Here is a 22,418-nt window from a genome sequence, read left to right on the forward strand (position 1 = left end):
TGAAAAGGATGCTGTTGGCAAATGCTAACGTCCTGCAAATGAAGAATGACATAACAGCAGAATGTGGCCAGGACATGCTTCAGTTCAAGCCACAAGTCCTGACTACTTTTTACATCCAAACAGGTCAAGCAATGTGCCAGAATCCTAATTTCTAGTGCTGACACAATGCCACTGGAGCATCAGAACTCCAATGCTAGTTTTAAAGAAGCTGGAAGTTTTTGCAGACTGAAGAATGGCATCTTCAAAGCATTTTTTTTTGAAGCCTGCGGAAGAATAGTCCATTTAAGGTGATAAGCCAGAGAAAACTTCATGAATCTAGTCAAAAAGAGTTATTTAAGAGTTTATCTAAGTCTGTATCATCAAGATGCCTGTCTGCGATTAGGAAAGGGGTCACAAGTCTAGAAGGAAAGATTTGGAGACATAAGAAAGCCATAACTGAAAAACAACACCTTTGTGGGACAATGAGGAATGCTTTGTAAAGACTGAAATTTTGCTTCATACAGGTCCTATCTAGATCCAACACTTGCCACATTTATGCAAAGCTCCACTTTGGAGCTGGTCATTCAGTAAGCCCTCAAAAACAGTCTTCAGCAGAAAACAAAGTAAGGATTTCCCATCACATACATTGAAGTTTTTCAAATGTTTCTTCATTAACCTGACTGTTTTGAGCATTTACTGGAAACCATTCTTCTTTCCCAGCTTCTCTTTTCTATATATTCCCTTTAATTAGTTCTGTACATGGTGTTAGCTACCATTTACTGCATTATACATACTCTATCAATTATCTGCATATTAAAACACATTTGTGTTTTTATCTATACTAATAATGCCTTATGCTGAAACTTTCATTGCAAAAAATAAACCGAAACATTATGTCTAACCTGTTAATGGACACTACTATTCTGTTTACAAAGACAAACCTATTTTTCCCCACTGCTCATGACAAATGATAAAACTGTAAGTCTATGCCTTTTTCCCATAAGATATATCAAGTCATGGTTTTTCAAAAACAGCATTTTGACTTTCAAGTCTGTAAATGTCATTTAGCAGATGAAATTTGCCATTTGTTTTTTCTTGCACACATTTGCCTGAAACATGGCTGCCAATCATTTCTGTAGCAGGAAATACAGATGTTGTTTTGGCATTCCAGAAATGAATAGAAGATTGGAACTAGAGATAAAATTGTGAAAGCACTGCTATGCATTCCATAAAACCCAACTAATTACAAAAACATCCATGCAGATAAAGTCTAATTTCTCATAAACAATGGCTTAAAGACCTTCCCTGGTAAATATTTGAAAAGAACATTCACTTTGCAGTCATGTGTAGAACTACCCTCATGATTATTATGGATACAAATAGTTCATAAGAATCCTCCAATGTATTATACATTTAAACTCTCCTAAGAGAGTTTAAAAAGCTTTGAAGTACTGTGTATTTGTTCTAACACGACTCTTTCTTGGTCTTATTTCTATTTAAAGAAACATACGGTACATTCCACCTTCTCTACACATCTTTGTTACAACACCCTTTGAAATATGGCAGATGTATACACATACATATGATAAACCTCCTTCTAAGAGAACTTCTTTATGCTGTGTGCCATGCTTTTCAACATTAATACCACTAGAGGAAGGGTTTTAATAGACAGAGCTTATATTATCACTGAAAAAAAAAATCACATTAAAATTCCAGCCTGGTCATCCTCATCCTGATTACAGAAAATGAAAATGCTTAAATACAGTTTTACCTGTCAGTTGAAAATATCTTTTTGCTAAAGCCTGAGAATCTTTTTTTGAGGGTAGACAGATTGACCAACCTCTGGGAGGTTGTATTTTTTTCCCCTTCCCTTTCTCCAAATGAACAGCTTGCATAACATTAGGATTTAATTTTTCATACAAGGGTGCAACAAGACACCCATGCACACATAGTTTCCCATTTGTGCCAGATGGGTATGATTCCCAAATGAAAACACTCGTTCTAACCATATCATGAAACTCCCCTTTCCCTTCTTTCACTACTCCCCTTCCAGCCAGGGCACTGAATTAACAAAAAAAAAAATTTGCTATTCAGTAAAAATTTAGCATCTATTCAGTGTGGCCTAGTAAAGGAGGAAGGAGGGGAGGTTGAGAACTACTTGCAAACATATAAGCAATAGCACTTTATGGCAGCAAAGAAAATCTGGCAGGTAGAGAGAAGACCAATGAGAGATGCTGACAGGGACACAAGAGACAAAATCCTGTTTTATAAATAATATTAGGGATCACTGATGCTCATTCACATGGAACAAAATTCCCTTTCCTGCCCCTTGAGTGGTCTCACCCAGACAATATTACATGCCAAGCTCTACAGCTTTGTGGTTCTGAAAGAATACACACAGAAGAATCAAGTGTATCCAGCTGAGATGTACACCAATACCAACAATGGGAACTTTGTTCCACTGCTGATTCCCATGCCAATAAAATTTATTATCTAAATCTATTCTGCTTTTAAAAAAGACAAAATTCATTTGGATATTCAAACAAAATAACTACATTGCTTAACAAGTGGAATTACATAGCTCATATTGTAATGGAGTCAGACAAGATAGTTCCTTCTATCTTTAAACTCCATAAATGCGCAAGTACTATACTGTGATTCCCTTACTTCCCTATATTTAGCCCATATGGAGACAAAAGCTTAAGAGAATATGTCTACAGAGCACTGAATTAACTGTCCAGTTTTCCCAACTGTACACAGTAGAAAAGCGTGTTGCTTTTCTTAACACACTTAGAAGTGCATATTACACAACTTGGGTTCAGAAATCTGCACTACTAAGAACAAAAACAGGAAAAGGAAATCCAGGTTTTAACAACAAAATGAAAATGACAAATAAATGTAGACCTGACTTTCTAGATGCAGAATAGGAAAGATGAGAGCATCCTGCCTCCAACTTTACATTTCTTATTTAACTAAATCCTCAAAAGGCAGAATACCAAAAGCACCCAAACGGAAATGACCTGCCCAAAATAACACCGCAGATTGGCAGCAAAGTGAGCAACAGAACTTAAGACCTTGCCAGCATTGCCTCTAACAACTGCCAATTGGATTAAATTAAAAAGAATAGTTTGGAAAGCAAAAAGCCTAACCAAGGCATATATCAGGGATGAGCAGGCATTAGAGGTCACTGAGAAGAAAGTGGACTTCGGGAAATATCCCAGAGCATGAAGTGACAAACACAGAGGGAACCTCTACGTGGAGAGAAGAAAGGAGAACTGAACGTAACCCCAAAGCTCTCTCTGATTGACTGGATAGTACAGAGAAATTGTGGAGAGCAAAGAATAAAAGGAGAAATAGCTGAACAGGAAAGAGTTTTCACACAGTCTAAAAGGAAATGGCAAGTCATTCACATGAAGATGGAGACAGACAGGAAGAAACACATGTCTACAAAGAGGGAAAGAGGTCAGGAATCACCAATAGATTTATGAGATTTAAGTGTCTCTGACTGTTCCAGCATCCAGTCAGGGATCTGCAGGCTATTCAAAGACATGTAACCTGTTACATCTCTTCAAAAACTCAAGAATGCTTGGGGGGTGTGTTATGTGTGGCAGAATGTGAAATCTTTAAAAGATCTCTCAAATCATACTATGTATGTGGTTTGGGTATCACCACAGTATTTAGATTTACCAGACTTCTATAAAGATGACCACGCTATATATAAAAAGCAACTTTAATAGGAAGGGATGTGCTCATTTCCATTAAGTTAAGTGACAGATAAGAGATCTTGTGATGCCCCCAATAATATTCTGTATTATTGCACAATTTCTTTGGGAACAGCAAGTAGCTGATGAAAACATCCTCCTTGTACCTGTACAGTTCACAATCCAGCCATACATTATATTATAACATTGTCAAAGATGCCCAACTCAAGAGTAGAAATTCTGAGTTCACCTGTAAACTGAAAATATAGGGATTGAAAGAATTTGAGTGCACTTTGATCAGGGAAAAATATTCTTATTACAGATAACTGTACATCAACAAGAGTGCTAGACTAAGGTCACAAAATTCTGGTTTTGCACCTGTAACAAGTAGTAAATTGTTCTGCTTAAGTTAATAAGTTAATTTTTTTTACAAAACAAAGGAACAAAAACAAAACAAAAAAAAAACACCACCACCGCTTATGTTTACTTGGCATAAACATTCACAAGTCATGTGAATCATCTGACAGAAGTCAACGCCTTTGCCTTTGAAGCAATGGCTTTTTCTTGTTCTAGAGGCATATATTTTTGTCCAGACCATTTTATGTCAGGAAGCAGAAATGCTATCGTATGATTAATCTCAGCAGAATTGTTGTGGTCATTCCCCAAAAGTGTATTCAACATCAGAAGGTAAGAACTACTTTCACTCAGCATTAAGGCAGCATGAAGTCATACACCTGAAGTGATAAAAACTTCATTAGAAAGATAATTGAACTGATAAAGACATTATTATGAGCCTCTGACCAATGATGCATTCCCTGATAAACATCAGTAATAATCTCTAATGCTGATATTTCACAAGATCCATGTGAAGGAAATTACTGACCCAGGTGGCGGGCATAAATACTACAGCTGTACAAAATGAAAAAGAGCAAAACACTAAGATATATGCTAGAGCATGACGACATCTGGGGACTAGTTATTAGTCAGGAACAAAGTTGGCTTCCTGTTATTGTAAAATAGTTTATGTAGACTCAGTACCTCTGTTATGTCTCCAACCGCGTAAATGTGAGGAACAGAAGTAGCTTCACTGGCATCCACAATGATCTTTCCAGTTTCAGAATTAGTTTTCACTCCAACTGCCTCCAAATTGAGAGCTTTGGTGTCAGGAGCCCGACCTTAAGGACGAAAGAAATTAAAGTAAAAACTATTGGAAAACTTTAGCAGTGTTAATCTAAAAAGCTGGCATCCTCCAACGCAGATTTCCAAGAGCTTTGTGCGATTTGATAGTCCAAGTACAAAGAAGACAAAATATATCTGACACAGAAAAAGCCATAAGAGTATAAAGTATGGCTACCAATTTCTTTGTGAAAGCAGATCTATTACTATTGCCTTTGCTCAGATTATTTCAGCAAAAGTTATTCTTTAAAAATATGCAGGACACCATCCACTGCAGAAAGTGCAAAAAAGCCAGACGGTTTAAAATTTATTGCACATTATAAATGTGCAATATTTTCTAAAGTACCATAAATATATATATGTAATAAAGCAACTTCATGATGAAAGTTTCTAACAAACACTAACTGAATGGCACTCAATACTAACAAATAGCCTGTTGTGCACACTTGTGGATACAAATGATTAGTAATTCCATTCAGTGTCAAACATCCCTGAAGTCCTCTTTTCTTGTTATCTGATATTTAAAATCTTTTTTAGTTCCTTCAGCCCCGGTGATAAAGTTTATCAACTTTGCTCTCAAGTCCTTAATGCTGAAATATTTAATATTTAGCTCAAGCTCTGTATAACCATTCTGTAGAATTTAGAACTACTATTTCAATGCATTTAAAAACCAAATTAGGCAAAGTTCTACTGAACTTGGATTTTATTAGAGCTTCCCCTTCCAAAGATTTTAAGTTATATCTTTTCCATATGACTTTTCTCTCTCTAAATTACTTTTCAACCTACACATCTTCAAAAAATATTTTCATAGTATCTTCTGCATAAAGTCTTGATGCAAGCTCTACTGAGCTGTCTACAGAGTATCTATTTGATCCAGAAATTGAATCTTAAATACAAATAATTTTTAAGTGTATTTGAAGTTTAAGAAGCACAGTGAAAATATCAGATACTCGTTGTTAGGGGCACACAAGATTGTATAGCAGAGATTATCTGAGTATATCCAAATGAAGGAAACTTAATAACATTGCACTCATTTTTAGAGGCTATAAATGGATATGGACATATCGACATCTACATATATATATCTCCGTCGTGTGACTCATGATTTTGTGTTTGAAGTTAATACAGAGCTATAGCAAAGCAAAACAAAAAGGGAAATGTGTTTTCATTATAAAAACAAGCTCTTTGATGTTAATGTAGGAAATTATTAAACAAAAGGAAAACCTGGCTTGTCAATACAGACCTAATTATATGTAAACATATGATTCACTGCTTTATACATCTGCCATATAGGCAGGCCCCCCAAACAATGTCACATCTGAATGCCTCTGTAAAGACTTCTGTGTATTAATTTCATCTGGTGAAACCAACACTTCCTCTGGGAGTACTGACTGAAGCTGTCGGCACTCAGCTATCTGTCTGTCTTCCCTTCTGTTGTCCCCATGGGATGTTGATCTGCTGTTCCTTCTCTGCCCCCTGCTCCCCAGTCCTGATGCTATCAGGCAACAAAAATAATAAACCTCCAGGACCTTATCTTGGCTCGGATGTGAAACAACTTCCTACCGTTGTATTTCTTTGTGTATTGAGAGTAAAGCCTGGATATTCTGCAAATGGACAGCTAATGGGGTTTTCTAGTTTCCCCTTTTTCCTGCCAGGCAGAGCCAAGAGAACGCTTAGCACGCAATGGAAGGCACTGAAATAGGGAAAAAAAGAAAAACCCGTCAATAGAGTCATTTAAAGACTTGTGACAACAACAGCAGCTGAGTTTATCGAATCTGCAGGATAACACTTAACCTTTCAATTCCAATCTATTTTAACACGCGTACAGTTTGGTATTAATAGCTGAGAGTTACAAAAAGGTGTTGCTACTTAGTGAAATTTCTCATCTTTATTGTCTAAATATTATTTTTAAAAGCAATAATAAAACATTAGAATATAAACTGGACCTTTATTGGCCTTTAGACCCATGCTGAATCACAGCCATAAAACAAGATTACAATTACTGATCTTACTTCACCTCAAATTCACTAGCTTAGGTTCATGACTAGCTGAAGTGGCTTGGTAAGTTTTAAAGCCAAATTTAGGAAATTCTCAGATTTCCCAACATTCACATACACGTGTTGTAGAATCAGTTCTCACCATTTTTCAATAGTATTGGATAAAAAGAACATTTGTTTAATACGCGTTAAGTCCTATTAAAAAAAAAACAAACACAAAAAACAAACAAAACAAACAAACAACAACAACAACAATTATAGCTTATTGAGAGTTTACAGCTTATTTAGAGTTTATTGAGAGTTTACAGCTTATTCCTACAATCCACAGGGCATTTCAGAACACAAAGGTACTTGAACAGTTTGTTTGAAAATGCCCACTGTCCCGAAACTCCCGAATAAGGAGCGTATGATTATTTAAGACACAAGATCAGCTTTAGCTTTCACTCAAAACAGCAAGGTATTACGCCAGACATCTAGAAGAAAGAATGATGCCAATTCAAACCTTAAAAAGGTTACCTACCTCTAGCACTTTTAACACCACATCATAATCTCAGACCTATACAATAGCCACAGAGCTGTGAAAACCACATAGAACCAGTTCTAGGAGCCTGCCCTCATTTGCTTAACTTTAAAATAGAAAACAGCTTTTAATCCGTTTTTGTAAAACCTAGCAACATGGCTTCTTGAGGGGGCTGTCAGCCAGCTTAGCGAGAAGAGTCTCATTAAAGCACATGTCTCAGACACAAACCAGGCTGGTTACATTGTGATGTGACATTTCCATGCTATCATCTGTGGAGTGGCTCTGGTAGTCATGCTTCCAAACACAGTAAGTTGAAGGCAGTATCAGGCTGCCGTGACCTTTAGGTACAGGACCTACAATGATAGAGACTGAAGCAGCTGAACTGAGAAGAAATCATAGCACTAGACATAGTCAAATATCAGCAGCAAATGTGTGACAGTATATTCCTGTGTACAGTAAGATTTCCCAGGGTGATAAAGGTGCAGCTGACAGCAACCCTGTAGAATTTTATAATAGGTCTCTTGCAGTTTCTTAATCACAGAAGCTGGAATGTCTGTTTGCCCCCTAGCATTTGAAAAATTCAAACTAGAGCCAACTGAGTATTTTCGCATTAGGCATGATACCACAGATGGCCACTGTCAGGATACTGCAGGGTGGCAGGATGGCTTTTCTGGCATAAAACCTAAGCCCAAGCCTTCTGCACATTTTCATTTTTACACATCACTTCATAACTTTACCAAAACTGACCTTGGTTTGACCATAATTAAGATGTGATGTGTTCCCAGTCTTGGTGTTCTCTTTCATCTTGTTCTGGGTGCCTGACACATTCACCAGAACAGTTTCAAGACCACTACCCCCCTCTTCCTTCAAATCCCTCCTGAAAACCCAAGGTGTTCACAAAAACACAGTCAACTGATAATGACAAATAAAGACCAACTCAGCATAAGCTATATTCCAATTACAAGGCTACAGAAAGATTAACTAGGGTTAAAAAAAAAGTTCAGAACCCATTTCTGAACATTTCATCCATTAATAATAGATTCTCACCACGTCTGCCACAATTTGAAAAAAAATAAATAAAATCTAATAGCAGATGAAAGCTTGCAGATAGCCCTGGGCAGCAGCAACCAACGTACATCTGAAGTTCCTTGCACCTGGTGACAAAAAGCCAAGGATATTTGACTTGGGTCCTATCTGAACAACAAAAAAACAGCTCCAAATGCTGTGTAACCACCACAGGTGAGTTATATGGGTGGCTGTGAGGTTTTCCTTACAGCATGAGGCAGACTTCTAATAATTGTTATTTGTTTTGTTCTCAAGGTCCCATGCAAGGCAAAGAGTGCTAGAAATACTTCCTGGAAAGAAAGCTGCAGTTCGCCTTTACATCAGTTCTCCCACAGTAAGCTTGCAGTAACCAAAGGTTTTGTGGAGGCTTAAAGGCTGGCTCTGCAGTTTCACAAACCCATCAGCCACTGCCAAGTGAGGTCATGGGTTTCAATCTCTCCTACACACCGATAGGTGAACAGAACCAGTATTCTGAAGAAATAATTATACTGGTTACATAAAATTACTTTGAAGCATTTTCTGCCAACTCTTTGTTTATTTATAACACCACCCAGGCAAACGCTAGCCATCACATACCAACTAAAACATTGCTTTATACTTCATGTTCCCAAATGTTCTCTCATGTGCAATCAGAGGCATAGCTTAGTGTTTAACTTATCCTCAACATGAAGTGATTTTTGTAGTCACGCTGCTAAAATAAGCAGCATTTAAGAGTTACGTTCAAAGTTTATGGGTGGGTTAAACAAAAACCAGAAGCAACACATATATTCACACCCCTTTTAACGCAAACAAATTACCAGCACATTAAAAACAGCCATTAAGCAAGGCTGACTGAATGTCATTAGAATTATACACTGGGAAAAGAAGCACTGGCTGAAGTAACAGGAGTGACTACTTTCATTAGGACTGCAGAGAACATATCTCATCAAGATAGTCCTGGACTAAAATTAATGAGAAATAGACATGGGGAGTTCAGAACAAAGAACCAGAGCCTCAGCAAACCACACCACATTAGCACTAACCATTTTCTGAGATCAACCAAGATGTGTTATTTTTCACTGAACAGTTCAAAGGTTAAAAACTGGATGGCAAGGTTTTGTTCGCAAAGTGGAATCTAAAGCCAATCCCCTTCCTACTGGGGCTGGCAGAAAGGTTCTCACGTATTTCACCACGTGGGACTTTTCAAAGAAAAACTCCAAACAATATTTCTGTTTTTAATTAATCCAAACTGATTTGGTTATAAGATTTCAAGAGAACTACTATAAAAATGTACATACTTAACCCTTTCTTGATATTCAATAGCGACAATCTTATTTTACTGCACTGCAAAATAAATCTGCCACACATCCAATCTGACAAAGAGGGCAACATGCTTCATACCATGATGTGCAAAAACAGATACCTGTTCAACTTCACATGGAGCTAAAGGTGTATATATTTATAGCAAAGACAATATTATTTCAAAGGCACAGTGGCTTTCCTCTACACCTATGAATGCAAGGGAACTGAAGAAGGGTTGTTCCACTGCCCTCATCAGGGAGGCAACTCTTTCGTAAAGCTAAATTTCAGATCTGTTGCTGGCCTTCACTCTTTCTATTAACAATTTACTAGTATTCTATCCCGCTTTCTCTGTCAAGCTCACTCCAGAATACTTTATAAATGCCTGCATAGTTTAATTATCAGTTCAGTGATGCTCCTCTACACAGTCAGACATCAATCAGATAAATAGTAATTCAATATCTTTACTAAGGACTTTGTGAATAATCTGGACAAAGTTCAGTTACAGCGTTAATATTTTGCCATCTATCACAAATTCAACTGGAAATATTATTTGTCCTTTCCTGTTCTATATTAGCTGCGTTACAGCTGCAGAACTCAATATACAGGTTTTAGTGCTCCAATACGTGAAACAAGCTCTGTACAAAGTTTGATTTCCTGCAAGTTCATCCTGCAGATCAGCAGTTGTATCTATTTATAAAGGTATCAGTCTGTACCCTTTTCTTTGGGCAAAGACCCTACATTCCATCTGTGCGTGCACAAGCTTACCCTTGCTTTGTAGCTCAGGTACATCAGGCATCTATCATATAAAGTTTTTTTTGTGTGTCCTTAAGAGCAGGGGCAATACTATATAATATTAAAAGTTTATTGGTTCCATATAGAAAAAAATACACAGAAGCTTAATTCAGGTGAATTCTCACAGAAGTAGAAGACAGAGCACTAGTAAAAGACAGAAGGACATTACATGACAGACAGAACCAAATAAAGGCCAAGAAAGAACTGTTTCAATGACCCGGTGCATAACTGAGTACACTCACTCAGCAAGGTAACACAGCCCTGTAACAGTAACCCACAAAAGCTTTGGATTTAAACTTTTAAGTTACATTAAAAATATATCCAAATAATTTTGTTGCCTCAAATGTTTTGATTGGTTTGAAAATCCTAGTAATTATAAATTCCAAGATGCATTCACAAAAATTAAGGAAATATCTAGTATAACTCAGGCTACAAGTAGTTAACAGCGGGTGCTTTTTAACTCTACAAGCTGACTTTCTTCAATCAGTATTGTAACTGGCACATCTGCAGACAGGAAATCCTCAACACTACCCAGTTTCCCAGTCTATTATCTGAGACACCTGGTGTGGGTGTGTTGATACAGAGAAAAACAATGAATCATACCGACTGCACATCAATTAACCAGCTTTAACTGTTAATGTGTTTAATCCTTAAGGATAGAGTGCCAACTTTAACACACACACAAAAAGTCCACTAAAAAAAGACAACAAACCAACCTCCTCAAACCCCCAAACCATTCATTTTGCAGTTTCTAAATGTGGATTGTAATTATATCCATGTTTAGATTGCTAAACTTACGAAAATGGTTGGCCCCACAGAACACGAAGGAGCTTTGTTTTCAGAACAGAAAGCGTTACAAATAAACAATAAGATGATCAAGTTTACCTACTGCCCACATCACTGTGTCAAAGGAATCCGCTTCTTCTGTGCCTGAGTCAGTATTTTTCCAAGTGACTTGTAATCTGTTGCTTTCCAATTTTTCAACTTTCGTTGGGATACATTTCTTTAAAAATTTTGTGCCATAAGATTCCATGTACTCTGTTACTAAAGATGCCATTTGCTGTTGAGTAGGGGGAAAAATGTTTATACTTAGGTATGGCATTTTTAATGCAAAACTCTCATTCAGCTGTCTTTATGAAATCCAGTAAAAATATAATGCCTTTCAAACATTCCTTGTCACTTAGCTACTGTGCATTGTCAACACATGATAATTCATTAAGCTACTATGGCCTGCAACTCTATTCCAAGAGGTATCTGCATCTGAATATTCAAATTTTTTCAGTTTCTTTTTTCAAGAAACTGAAATAGCATTTTAAAAAAAGGTTGCTTGTAAGTCATTTGATTCATATATAAAAATAGAATCTAGAGCACATTTAGTTTAACATTACCATAATTACCATTTTCTGGCAGCTTGAAAAGAATTAAATGCTTTGATAAAGTTAATGAAGAAAAATATTTCCCTTTGCCGTGACACCTGTCATTTCTCTGCAGTAACTATGAATCACTAAGGCTTCCTGAAAAGTTCTACTACCAAAAGGAAATAATGCTTTTGTCCTAAGAGCTTGTTTGAAATAATGCCACACTACAGTTGATTAGTAATGTGTTGAATTGACAGGTTTATCCAAAGATGTCATTGCTCGTGACTGCAGTAATTCAGGTCACACTTTGTCAAAGGATATATTTATTACTTAAAGGATATTATTACAAAACCACTCATGCAGAAGAGCTACGTGTAAGGTCTTAACTTATACAACTTTATTTCTGAAGTTGTTTTTAACTAATACAAAAACAACAACATGGTTACATCTCTCCAGAAACATGACAACTCACTAATCAGTTTCCATCTCAGTGTGACTACATACTGAATAAAATTATTTTTTCTATTTCTTCTTAACCTTGAAATTTCCATTGTATTATTTATATATTACAGAAGATCATGTTCTCAGAGAAAGCCCTACTGTTTTATGAAGTGCCACCCACACACTCTTAGCACTATTCCCTGCTTGCTCAAATCTCATGCTGTTCCAGGTGTAGATTTCTTCAACGATGAACGCAATTCCCAAGACACATCCTTAAATGGTGTTTTGCAAAACTGGTACACCTACCACTAGCTTTAAGGAAGAGACTTCAAAGTGGGAATAGCTGGCATGCAACCAGGAGCTGTCACTACCTGCGTTCGTTACTTATCACTGCTACTTCTGACAGTGAAGTTCCCTCCTCAAAAACGGTACTGTTACACATTAAAATATTTTCCTACACTCCACGTATGCAAAGCAGTTCTTGAAAACAAGCCCATAGGCTCTATCACTCTTTGATCAACTTTGGTCTTTAAATGTTTTGCAGTACTGCAATTTAGCATTAAAAAACACACTCCTGATCCATGCTACCAGGGACAATTAATGTGCATTCATTTCCACTCTGGAAACACTATTTTCAAGAGATTAACAAGACAGAGTCTTCATTCTTAAAGCTGAAATTTTCCAAAGTTATAAAAAAAAAAAAATTAGAAAATTAAAAACAAAAAGTTCAGCGCAGCAGTGAGTGAAAACCTGTAACTCTCCTAAGAACGCTACAGAAACTTTTCCTTCAAAGTAATGTTAGCATCAAGTCTCTCAGGGACAAAGATCTACAATCACTTTTAAAACACTCTCCCTACAGACTTAGGGACCATCAAGCCAACCAATAAGGCTATCTAACTGGTAGAACAAAGCCTACAAAAATCACATCCAAATAATGCCTTTACTAAATCCAATAACTTGTCTTTAACCTAAACATGCTATACTACCTGCTATTGCTTCTTTAAGCAACTCTGTATTTAACACAAATGTTTAACAACATTCTTCGTTTTTGTTGCTTTTTCTCATTGTTAACTCTATTCCCTTTTATTGTCTTTATACAGGAACGGAATTCTAGCCAAAACTGTTTTTTGTTTTGACAGCACAATCATGATCACTCACACTTGAAGAAAACTCCTCAAAATTGTTCTTGATCTTGAAACACAATTCTTTCTCTTAACATTTCTCTTTTGCTTATAATTTTCTCCAGCTTGATAGCTCCACCAAAATCACTCACACTCTCTCTACATACCTTTTTTTTTAAAAACCTAGTTATAACTGCCACTGTTATGAAAGCAGTAAAGTCAAGATTTCCAGTTCTTATATCATTAAAAACTTTCAGCTTAGTGATTTATTTATTTGTCATAATGAACTCCACATTGAACTACTTCATGTTACATCCAGTAATTTATTTTAAAAGTCATTATCTCCATCTCTTAGCAACTCTAGATTATTTTAAAGAAATCGGCTAATACTTTTAGCAGTGGCATAATCCAAATCTCTCCCCTGCTTCCTGATCTTTTCAATCCTGTTTTCAATTAAGTGAAGGAAAAAAAAAAAGTTTAATTTTCCAAATACAGGATCAAGAGATATAATAGGAAAACATGAGCTAATATTTATTTAGTTACTCTTCAGAAACTGTATGCCAGGAAATGTCTGGAGAAGCCAACGCCACTTTTTCTTTAGGAGACAAAACTGACCAAACATACCTTATATGTGATATAGGAGGAAATGCAAGATGTTCCACACTGACCTGATCAAACCCACGAAGTGGGATACTTCTCATCATGACCGTAGTGTCTAGTCCAATGCCAGTTAGAAAACCAGCACATTCAAGTGAAATATCTGGTGAAGTATCAATTAAAGAAATATAAACAATAATTTCACATAAATGCAACATGGAGAGTAATATACACATGGTGTTTCTATCTAGAGATACCACGTTTTCCTTACACATCTCTAGCTTACTTTTGTTGTACAGAATAAAAACCCAAAGCCTTAGAATTCTTTCCTAATAGGTAAGAATATTTTCAAGATCTTGAGAATTCATCCTCAACTAACCTTAGTGTCCTACAATGATACTGCATATAAAACTCTTCCTGTTATATTACAAATTATATTTATTATTAATTATAGGGCATGAGCAAAGAAATTCAGAAAATTAAGCTTTCACAGGAAAGGCAACTATGCTACTTATAATCATAAATCACAGATTTTTCAAAGGATACAGCTGGCTCCAACAACCAACCTGTTGCATAAAAAAAAAAAGAAAGAATAAAGCAATGGAATGAGCTTGCGCATACTTCTGCATAACCCAACAAATTACTTTTTAAATATGTATAGTTATAAGATCACAGGTTTGAGCAGTGGATCTGATACTGTTAGGTAGGAGGAAAGAACGTGGCTTGTCAACTCCAACAAAGAGAACCTTTTAACATTTGAACTTATTTTATTAACAGAATCAAAAACAAACAAACAAACAAAGGTTTATAAGACAAAAGGAATTGTTTTTATATTGTAAAGAGACATTTAAACATGTAATCTGAAAGACAAGGTGAAGAAAGCCACGGAAAAACTCAGGACAACTAGCAAAGTTAAGAGGCATCACAAATACTTCAACTGTGCCCTGTGATATATACCTCAGTTGGAAGCATCTGGTGTGGAAGTTGACACTGTTCCTCCCCCCTCACCCTCCGCACACTGCCTGTTGCTTCTGATGCCTCATTTTTACAGGGCCTCCTGACACCATTGCCTTTGACACAGTGTACAACATACATGTATAAACATACAGACATGCAGCAGCCTTACCAGAATTAAAAATATATCTCAAAATTTCTAGATGTATCTTAGCTACTAAATAACTTGCAAAATATTTTTAATAAAACTTAAGACATTCAGAAGTTAAGTACGTATTAAATTCACCATCTTCTTACCAAGTAGATTATAGTTCTCAATAGAACTTACAGATTTTAGTCATCGCTAAATTTCAATTTGATTTATAACCATCTGCTTTTTCATCATGTTATCCAAATGCCAAATATTTGCCCTTCCTAACTTTAAAAGTTTGTGTACACAGCTATAGATGATCTGTTTAATAGACTTAACTAGACTACTGTTTACCACATACATCCATTTGAGATCTTGAATAAAACGCCGGTTCCCATCTCTCCCTCTATTTTATGCTCTTTCAACCATGAATACCACTAAAGCTGTCTGTCCATCAACACCTCTAAGTTATGAGGTTTATCAGCTCTCCAGCACAGCAGTTTCTATGCCTGTCCCCAGATGCCTATACGCTGCAGCATTCCTCTCTCTTCTGACCATATCCTCAATTCCCTGCGTGTGCCGGGTACCTAAAAGCACTCAGTCCCTGTTCCAGGGGTAAAAGTGGGTCCAACTGGCCGGTCAGTGACACAGCTGCTGGACAAGCTGCACCCACATTTCTTTGCTACCCATGTATTATTCGGGCTTGTTAAAATCTCACAGCTTGGAGATGCATTCCAAGTAGTATTTCCACCCACAGGAAAGTTTTTCCTTGTATTTTTAAATTAGGAGAAACATCAATAAGGACCAACATTTCTAGTTACTATGAGGCTTGTATAGAATGCTAGGCTCTTTCTGACTGTGATCTTCAGCTATGGAAACATGCTTCCACTTTTTGGGGATTTCTTTTGTTCTTAAGGCAGGGCTCTCTCCTCTATATTCAAAAGTTAAAAAAAATCGGGGTTCGGGGTATGGAAAAAGTAGGCTGCTAATTGCATTTGGAAAGCTATAGATTTTAGAAAATTACTTAAATTTAGAAATTACTTTAAAAACTCAAATCACAAAGTCATATAATCACAGAGTTTAAGTAGGTTACTTAAAGTCAGGAGCATAAGCAATGAAGCACAAGCATTATAAGCATAAGCCATACCAAGAGATAAATATCTACCAGTCTCCTGGTCTGGGTTTTATGTTTGGCAAACAACTCAGCACAGTGGGAAATAATGTTTACAGCATTAGGACATCTGATTGATCTGTGAATGGATGAACATCCCCTCTTTTAGCCTCCAGCTCCAGGGAAGTGCTGCAAAAAGCCATATACTGCCCATAAAGAAATATCTGAGGGGAGTTACAGGGAACAGAATAAGAACATACAAAATTTATGCATTCATTTGCTCTTCTTTTTCATTAGATAAGAAATAGCTGCCAGCTGGCACCCACTCATAACATCAGCAGCACATTATTCACAGTGCCTTCTAAAAACTAAAGTGTTCCTGGGCATCGTCAGAGCCTAACAGAAAAGTTTTGAAAGCAGAACCTAACATCCACCGCACCTGCTCAATCTCTCACTCATTCTGAGCACATTTCAAGGCAAATTTTCTAATTCACTCTGCCAAAATCCTTCATCTCAGTAGCAAGAATTTCATCAGTGTTTGTGTATTTAAGGGACTTTTAAGTTGGTTAACGGTTGCTCGGTTAACGGTTTGCCTTTTAAGAAAAAAAAAAAAACAACACATACACACGCGCTTTGTATGAATAACTGCAGGACTGACAGTTCTACAACCCCCAGCCATATAATTTGCAGCTGACATATGCACATTTGGAGAGGAATGGGAAAGAAAGAAGTAGAACACAGCTCAGACTAAAAAACAAAAGGTGTTAAACTGAACCTTGGGAGTATTTATAATAGCAACAAATCCATCAGAAACAAACCTTTAACAACTCCCTCCTTCATTTGCTAGGACACAGCCTGATAAAGCACAGAAATGCTACTGTACCCCCTGCGGGCTTATTTTGACTAAATCTTAGGAATGCAACATATAAACACTAGACTCCCACATTACACTGTTACAACTTGCATTAGCAGGGACTGGACAAAAGCCACATTTTCACAGAAATGTCTTATAGGGATATATCTTTTTTTCTTTTTTTTTTTTTTTTTTTTTTTTTTAATAATTTCCTCACATAAATCATGCTCTCAAAATTCAAGAGGTGACTGATATACTGCAAACAAATGGAAATTTAGTTGCCTTTTTAAACTGTACCAACGAACCCCTATTTTATCTATTTGATGCTTAGCTTAACACACGTTGCAATTTTATATTAGCAAATCATGGCCATGAATGGCAGCTCTATTTTCTTTGAAAGCACCAGTATTTTATATATATATAAAAGATACTTGCAACAAACACAATTTCTCCATTCACAAATATGTATTTAAAAAACATATAGATGTGTTTAGGGACATGGTTTAGTGGTAGACTTGGCAGTGCTAGGTTAATGGCTGGTCTTGCTGATCTTAGAGGTCTTTTCCAACCTAAATTACTGTGTTTCTGTGTGAAATCCTTGATCTAGGGACAGACTGCAACTACAAGACAAGTAAAAATACCCTTAGCTGACTTTCATGCCAGCAAATACACATTTCCTATCACAGTTATTTGCATAAAGAAATTGCTTTGTAGTGCAGCGCTGACTCCAAATCTTACTGTACTATGCACTCTGAAACACAGACTGTGGTAATTTAATATTTCCACTAAAAACAAATTTTCAGTATTTTAGTTAATCAATAGCTTCCAAGCCATAATAAGGGTACTTTTGTCCTTTCTTGTCTCATCAGATTTGTTATCAATAGTCACCACTGAAAAGAACACAAAATTATGTCTAAGTTTCTACCTGAGAAGCAATTTCACATATACTCACAGCAAAGAATAGGGAGAGTATAGGGACAGTAGAGCCTTCATTTAAGTTTATGCTGCCCTCTTGTGACTTCCAAGAGGAAGTTTGCTACAGCAAATAAGTCACCTTAACCTATGGTAAAAATTTAAATATAACTTGATTTTAGATAGGAATATTATGGGGGAAAAAACGTATTAGTTACTTATGAAGATTAACAGCATGATGTTGCTGCATGGCAAAACAGATTCTCAGGAGGGAAAACACAAAGAGAGAAAAACTGGTAATATAAAAGGCAATTTTGTACATTTTTCACCTTGCTGTAATGAAAAAGTATGAATGACGGCATATATTAAAGCCATTGTAGAGTAGCTTACGTTTTTCCAGGAGATTCTTTTAACCAGAACAGGTCATCACTTGTGATTCCATGCTCCAGCGCACCTGCAACCTGTGAACACACAGGTAAGATCTTGACTCTAAAATGCCAGTGCTGGCAGCAAAAAAAGCTAATAGCCCCTTGGATTGTATTAGCAGATGTGTAGCCAGTATATCAAGGGGAGTAAGTACTCTCTTTTACTTAGCACTAGTTAAACCTCATCGAGAACACAGTCAAGTTTTGGGCCTCCTAATACAACACAGAACCTGACTGACTGAAGCAAGTTCAGCAGAGGGCCATGAAAATGGCCAGTTCGTGGAGCACACTACCAATGAGTAAAGGCTGAGGGGAACTGGCGTTGTTCAGCCAGGAGTAAAGGTGGCTAATAACAGCTTTCCAAAGCGATGAGGAAGCTATCAAAAAAAGACAGCCAGGCTTTTCACAGTGGTGCACAGCAGGATAAGAGACAACAGACAAACTGAAAGAGAAAAGGTTCCAAGCTGATAAAAGGTATCACTGCCTTTTACCTTGGTAGTGAAATGGGCCCCTCACTACCAAGAACGATATTGAGCTGCTCAAATGTGTGCAGAGAAGAGCAATGAAGCTGGTGAAAGGAGTAGAAAACAAGTTAGGAGGAGTGGTTGATGTTATTTAATCCAGAGGAGAGGAGGCTGATGGCTACTCGAAAAAAGGTTACAGCAAGGAGACTGTCACCAGCCTCTTTTCTCAGGTGACAGGACACAAGAAGACAGTCTCAGTTTGTGCCAGAGTAGGTTCAGACTGGATATTAAGAATTCATGTAGAGGGTGATCAAGCATTGAAATAAGTTGCCCAGAGAAATGGTAGAGTCCTCATCCCTGGCGGGATATGACGTGTGTGGACATGGCATTAAGGGACATGATTTAGTGATGAAACTCAGTAGCTTAAGTTGATGGTTCAGTTTGATGATCTTGAAGATTTCTTCCAACGTATGTGAGGATTCCATGATTCTAAGAACATCAACATACTAAATTAATGCAAATAGTTTTCTAGGGAAGTGTTTTTCTGAAAATTTTAATGCAAAAAATATTTTTTCACGCTCAGGTACGGAAATTCCTTGTGTTAGTTTGTTGACATCCTTAAGTCTCTAAACATTAATTATTATCTGGTACAAAGACAGTAAAGTCATTGAAGTTGTCAGATGGGAAGTGTAACTTACGTGTGTAGGATATTTTGGTCTTCCTCCAGTAGCAATGACAATTTTTTCTGCAGTAAGAATAGTCTACAAACAAAAACACAAAACAAAAATAAAGCATTTGATATCCTTTTATCTGTCTTTATATCTTAGCTATGTGCAAATGAGTAATATGTGAGAAAGCTGGCACTACCATCTGCTGTTTATCTGACATAATAATAAGCAATACTTTAAAAAAAGGTTGGAGATAAAAACAAATGAATACAGGCAGAAGATTTCTCCTACACATTCTCTATCATTTTTCATTTTAATATTAAGCTTACAATTGTTCCTATACTGGATGAGATTCTGAGGACTGCTTGGAAACAACAGCTGTACACAAACAGCAGTTTATTAAAGTCAGCTTATCTTAGGACAAAACACAGAAATCAAACCAAGCGAATTCTGTCTCTAAGGCCTAGAGTTAAGGTACCTCAAAAAGGATCTGTTTTTAGACAATGCTAGGCATTTACCTCAAAAAACATTTGCTCTCTCAGGCTGATATTAACCAGTAACATTATATAATTACCCTCAAAAAGGCATTAAAAATGCTTTTTCAGTCTTTTGTTAAATATGCAGAAATAGTCACCATTTTATTACTTGACCTAGACAGACCTTTTAGTTAAATTCGGTACATTCAGCATAATTGCTTCCCATACACCACTTTGTATTAGAAAGCTAAGCGCCTTTACAATTCATCTGAAGGAAGAAATCATCTCAGACTGATTTAATGCCCAAAGCATTAAAGAGATTTTGGTTTTCTTTACATCTCTGTCAGTATCCATCAAAGCAACTTGAATCTGAATACAATGAATAACCCCGTGTCTCAGTGCTTGTCTTCAAAGGAAAAGCAACAGCACTTAACCTGCAGGTTAGGGGCTAAGGGCACAGTAGGCAACGGTCAAGTTCATAAACATCTTCTCTAGAGGGAAAACAAATCTCCCTCACTGGAACAATACCGAATACCTAAAGCAGTTTGGAAAAGTATTGTCTAGATCCCAGCCGATCTGAAAACCAACACAAGAAGACCTGAGATGGTTGAAGCGAACAGTACTGCAGAACTGAGGTGCACTGTAAAGCAGCTCACCTCTTTACCTCCTTTTGTTAAACCACGGATTGTATGTGGATCTGAAAAACTCCCTTTGACATTGAAATATTTCACCTTCCTGTTTGAAAGAAAACAACATAAATGTACGTTTAATGAAGAAGAATAGGAATGAAATAAAAACAGCTCTTCTTCCCCTATTTGATCCGTTAAAAAAAAAAAAAAAAAAAGGCAAACAGGCATAGAAAAGGAAGGAAGCATCTCATATCACAGGACTGTGTGCAGCTCTATCACAGACTTAATTTTTGTGTCACAGTTCATCTCCCTGTACAGCAAAGTATATAGCATGCTTTGGGATCAGGTTATTAACCTCTTCAATCGATACATGATCCACTATCCGTAGCATTACTATTTATAACATTACTACTACAATGCTTAGAGCACACAAGAGTGACTCAGCATGAGTCATAAGACTTGTACCTGTTAAAGTAATATGATCTCTCTATAAAAGGAACTGCATGCTGAAAAACTTGGAAACGTTCCTGCACTGAAAGCAAAAAAAAATCAGCTGCTCTCGTGTAGTGTTATCTGTAGGCTTGTAAGTAGGGCACGTAAGCTTTGGTGGGCAAGCCCAAAATTAGCTTGATAAACCCAGACTACTTAATATTAACGGAAAACCTTTCCAGATTAGAGAGAACATACCCAGATCACTATACTGTTAGAAAGTTTTCTCCTGGGGCCATTTTCAACCAATATTTTCCAGAAAAGAAGAAGGGAAAGGGAAACATGACTTACATTGGTAAGGGCACCTACAGTCCTAAGAAGAAAGGGCTTACAAACTAAAAATACTAATTATAATGAGAAATTCCAAAGGCAATTCAACAATTCTACAAGAGCTACTTGATTATGGGAGGACAGATGAACATCAAGTCTTATTTACTTGTCTTGTAGCTGCACTCTGTGTCCCCAGTTCAAGGACTTCACGTAATTCTGAACAGCTTGAGCCATCTCTGACCTATCACAAACCAAGAAATCGAACATAAAATCATCATGTTACAAATTCAGATAATGCAACTCAATTTACAGGCAATTGCTACAAATTATGATGTTCTGTAATACTTTTTTGTTATGAAAGTAAGTTAACAAGTGCAAACTGACATAATATCTGCCCTGATGAGCTATTAATTACAGTTTTGTGTTTAAAACAAGGAGTAGACTAAAAAGCATCATCCAAAATTCAGTTCTCTGTCTGTAAATAAATATCAACAAGAAAAGATTTTCATACGCGTTTGCAGAACATAGGAGCAGATAGGGACAATATTCTTTACCAGTTATGATGAACAGGGTGGGCTATATTCCAGCCATAGTGCTGAGCATCTTTAAGGGCACTGCCTAAAAGGGCTGCTTGATGCATGAGCTTTTTAGGAATGCAACCAACATTCACGCAAGTTCCACCAAGTCCCCATTTGGTTCCTTAAAAAAAAGTAACAAAAAAAAAGTAAACATACCATGTTAGTTTTACTTAATGCAACTAGGTTATTTAGAGAATTAGATTATTCATGCAAATAGTATTAGATGTTCTGAAACAACACACAATTTACTCCTACAGATCACTTTGACTATGTTTACATTAACGTTTTGATACGGACCAACTCTAAGTATTTTTCTTCTAAAATTCAAAGCATCTCAAGATTTTTTGCAGGTTTCAGAAGATCCAATTACTACACTTTCACATTTATTATTTGCATTTGCAGATCTTACTTTACACATTGTGCATGACGAG

General features: G+C 36.6%; 1 protein-coding gene across 3 annotated transcripts in view; it reads right to left on the bottom strand.

Moving 5' to 3' along the window:
* TXNRD2 (thioredoxin reductase 2) overlaps positions 1-22,418 on the bottom strand; it is a 33,819-nt gene that overhangs the window by 8,913 nt on the left and 2,488 nt on the right. For all 3 annotated transcript variants that reach the window (XM_082774084.1, XM_082774085.1, XM_082774086.1), the window contains exons 4-12: positions 21,964-22,108; positions 21,576-21,650; positions 20,678-20,756; positions 19,576-19,638; positions 18,379-18,449; positions 14,575-14,594; positions 14,100-14,191; positions 11,397-11,571; positions 4,719-4,855 (exon numbers count right to left, since the gene is read on the bottom strand). In XM_082774084.1, coding sequence (XP_082630210.1) covers positions 4,719-4,855; positions 11,397-11,571; positions 14,100-14,191; positions 14,575-14,594; positions 18,379-18,449; positions 19,576-19,638; positions 20,678-20,756; positions 21,576-21,650; positions 21,964-22,108 — 857 coding nt within the window. The remainder of the gene's footprint in view (positions 1-4,718; positions 4,856-11,396; positions 11,572-14,099; positions 14,192-14,574; positions 14,595-18,378; positions 18,450-19,575; positions 19,639-20,677; positions 20,757-21,575; positions 21,651-21,963; positions 22,109-22,418) is intronic.

This window comes from Aythya marila, assembly GCF_965140915.1.
Source record: "Aythya marila genome assembly, chromosome: 17".
Taxonomy (NCBI): domain Eukaryota; kingdom Metazoa; phylum Chordata; class Aves; order Anseriformes; family Anatidae; genus Aythya; species Aythya marila.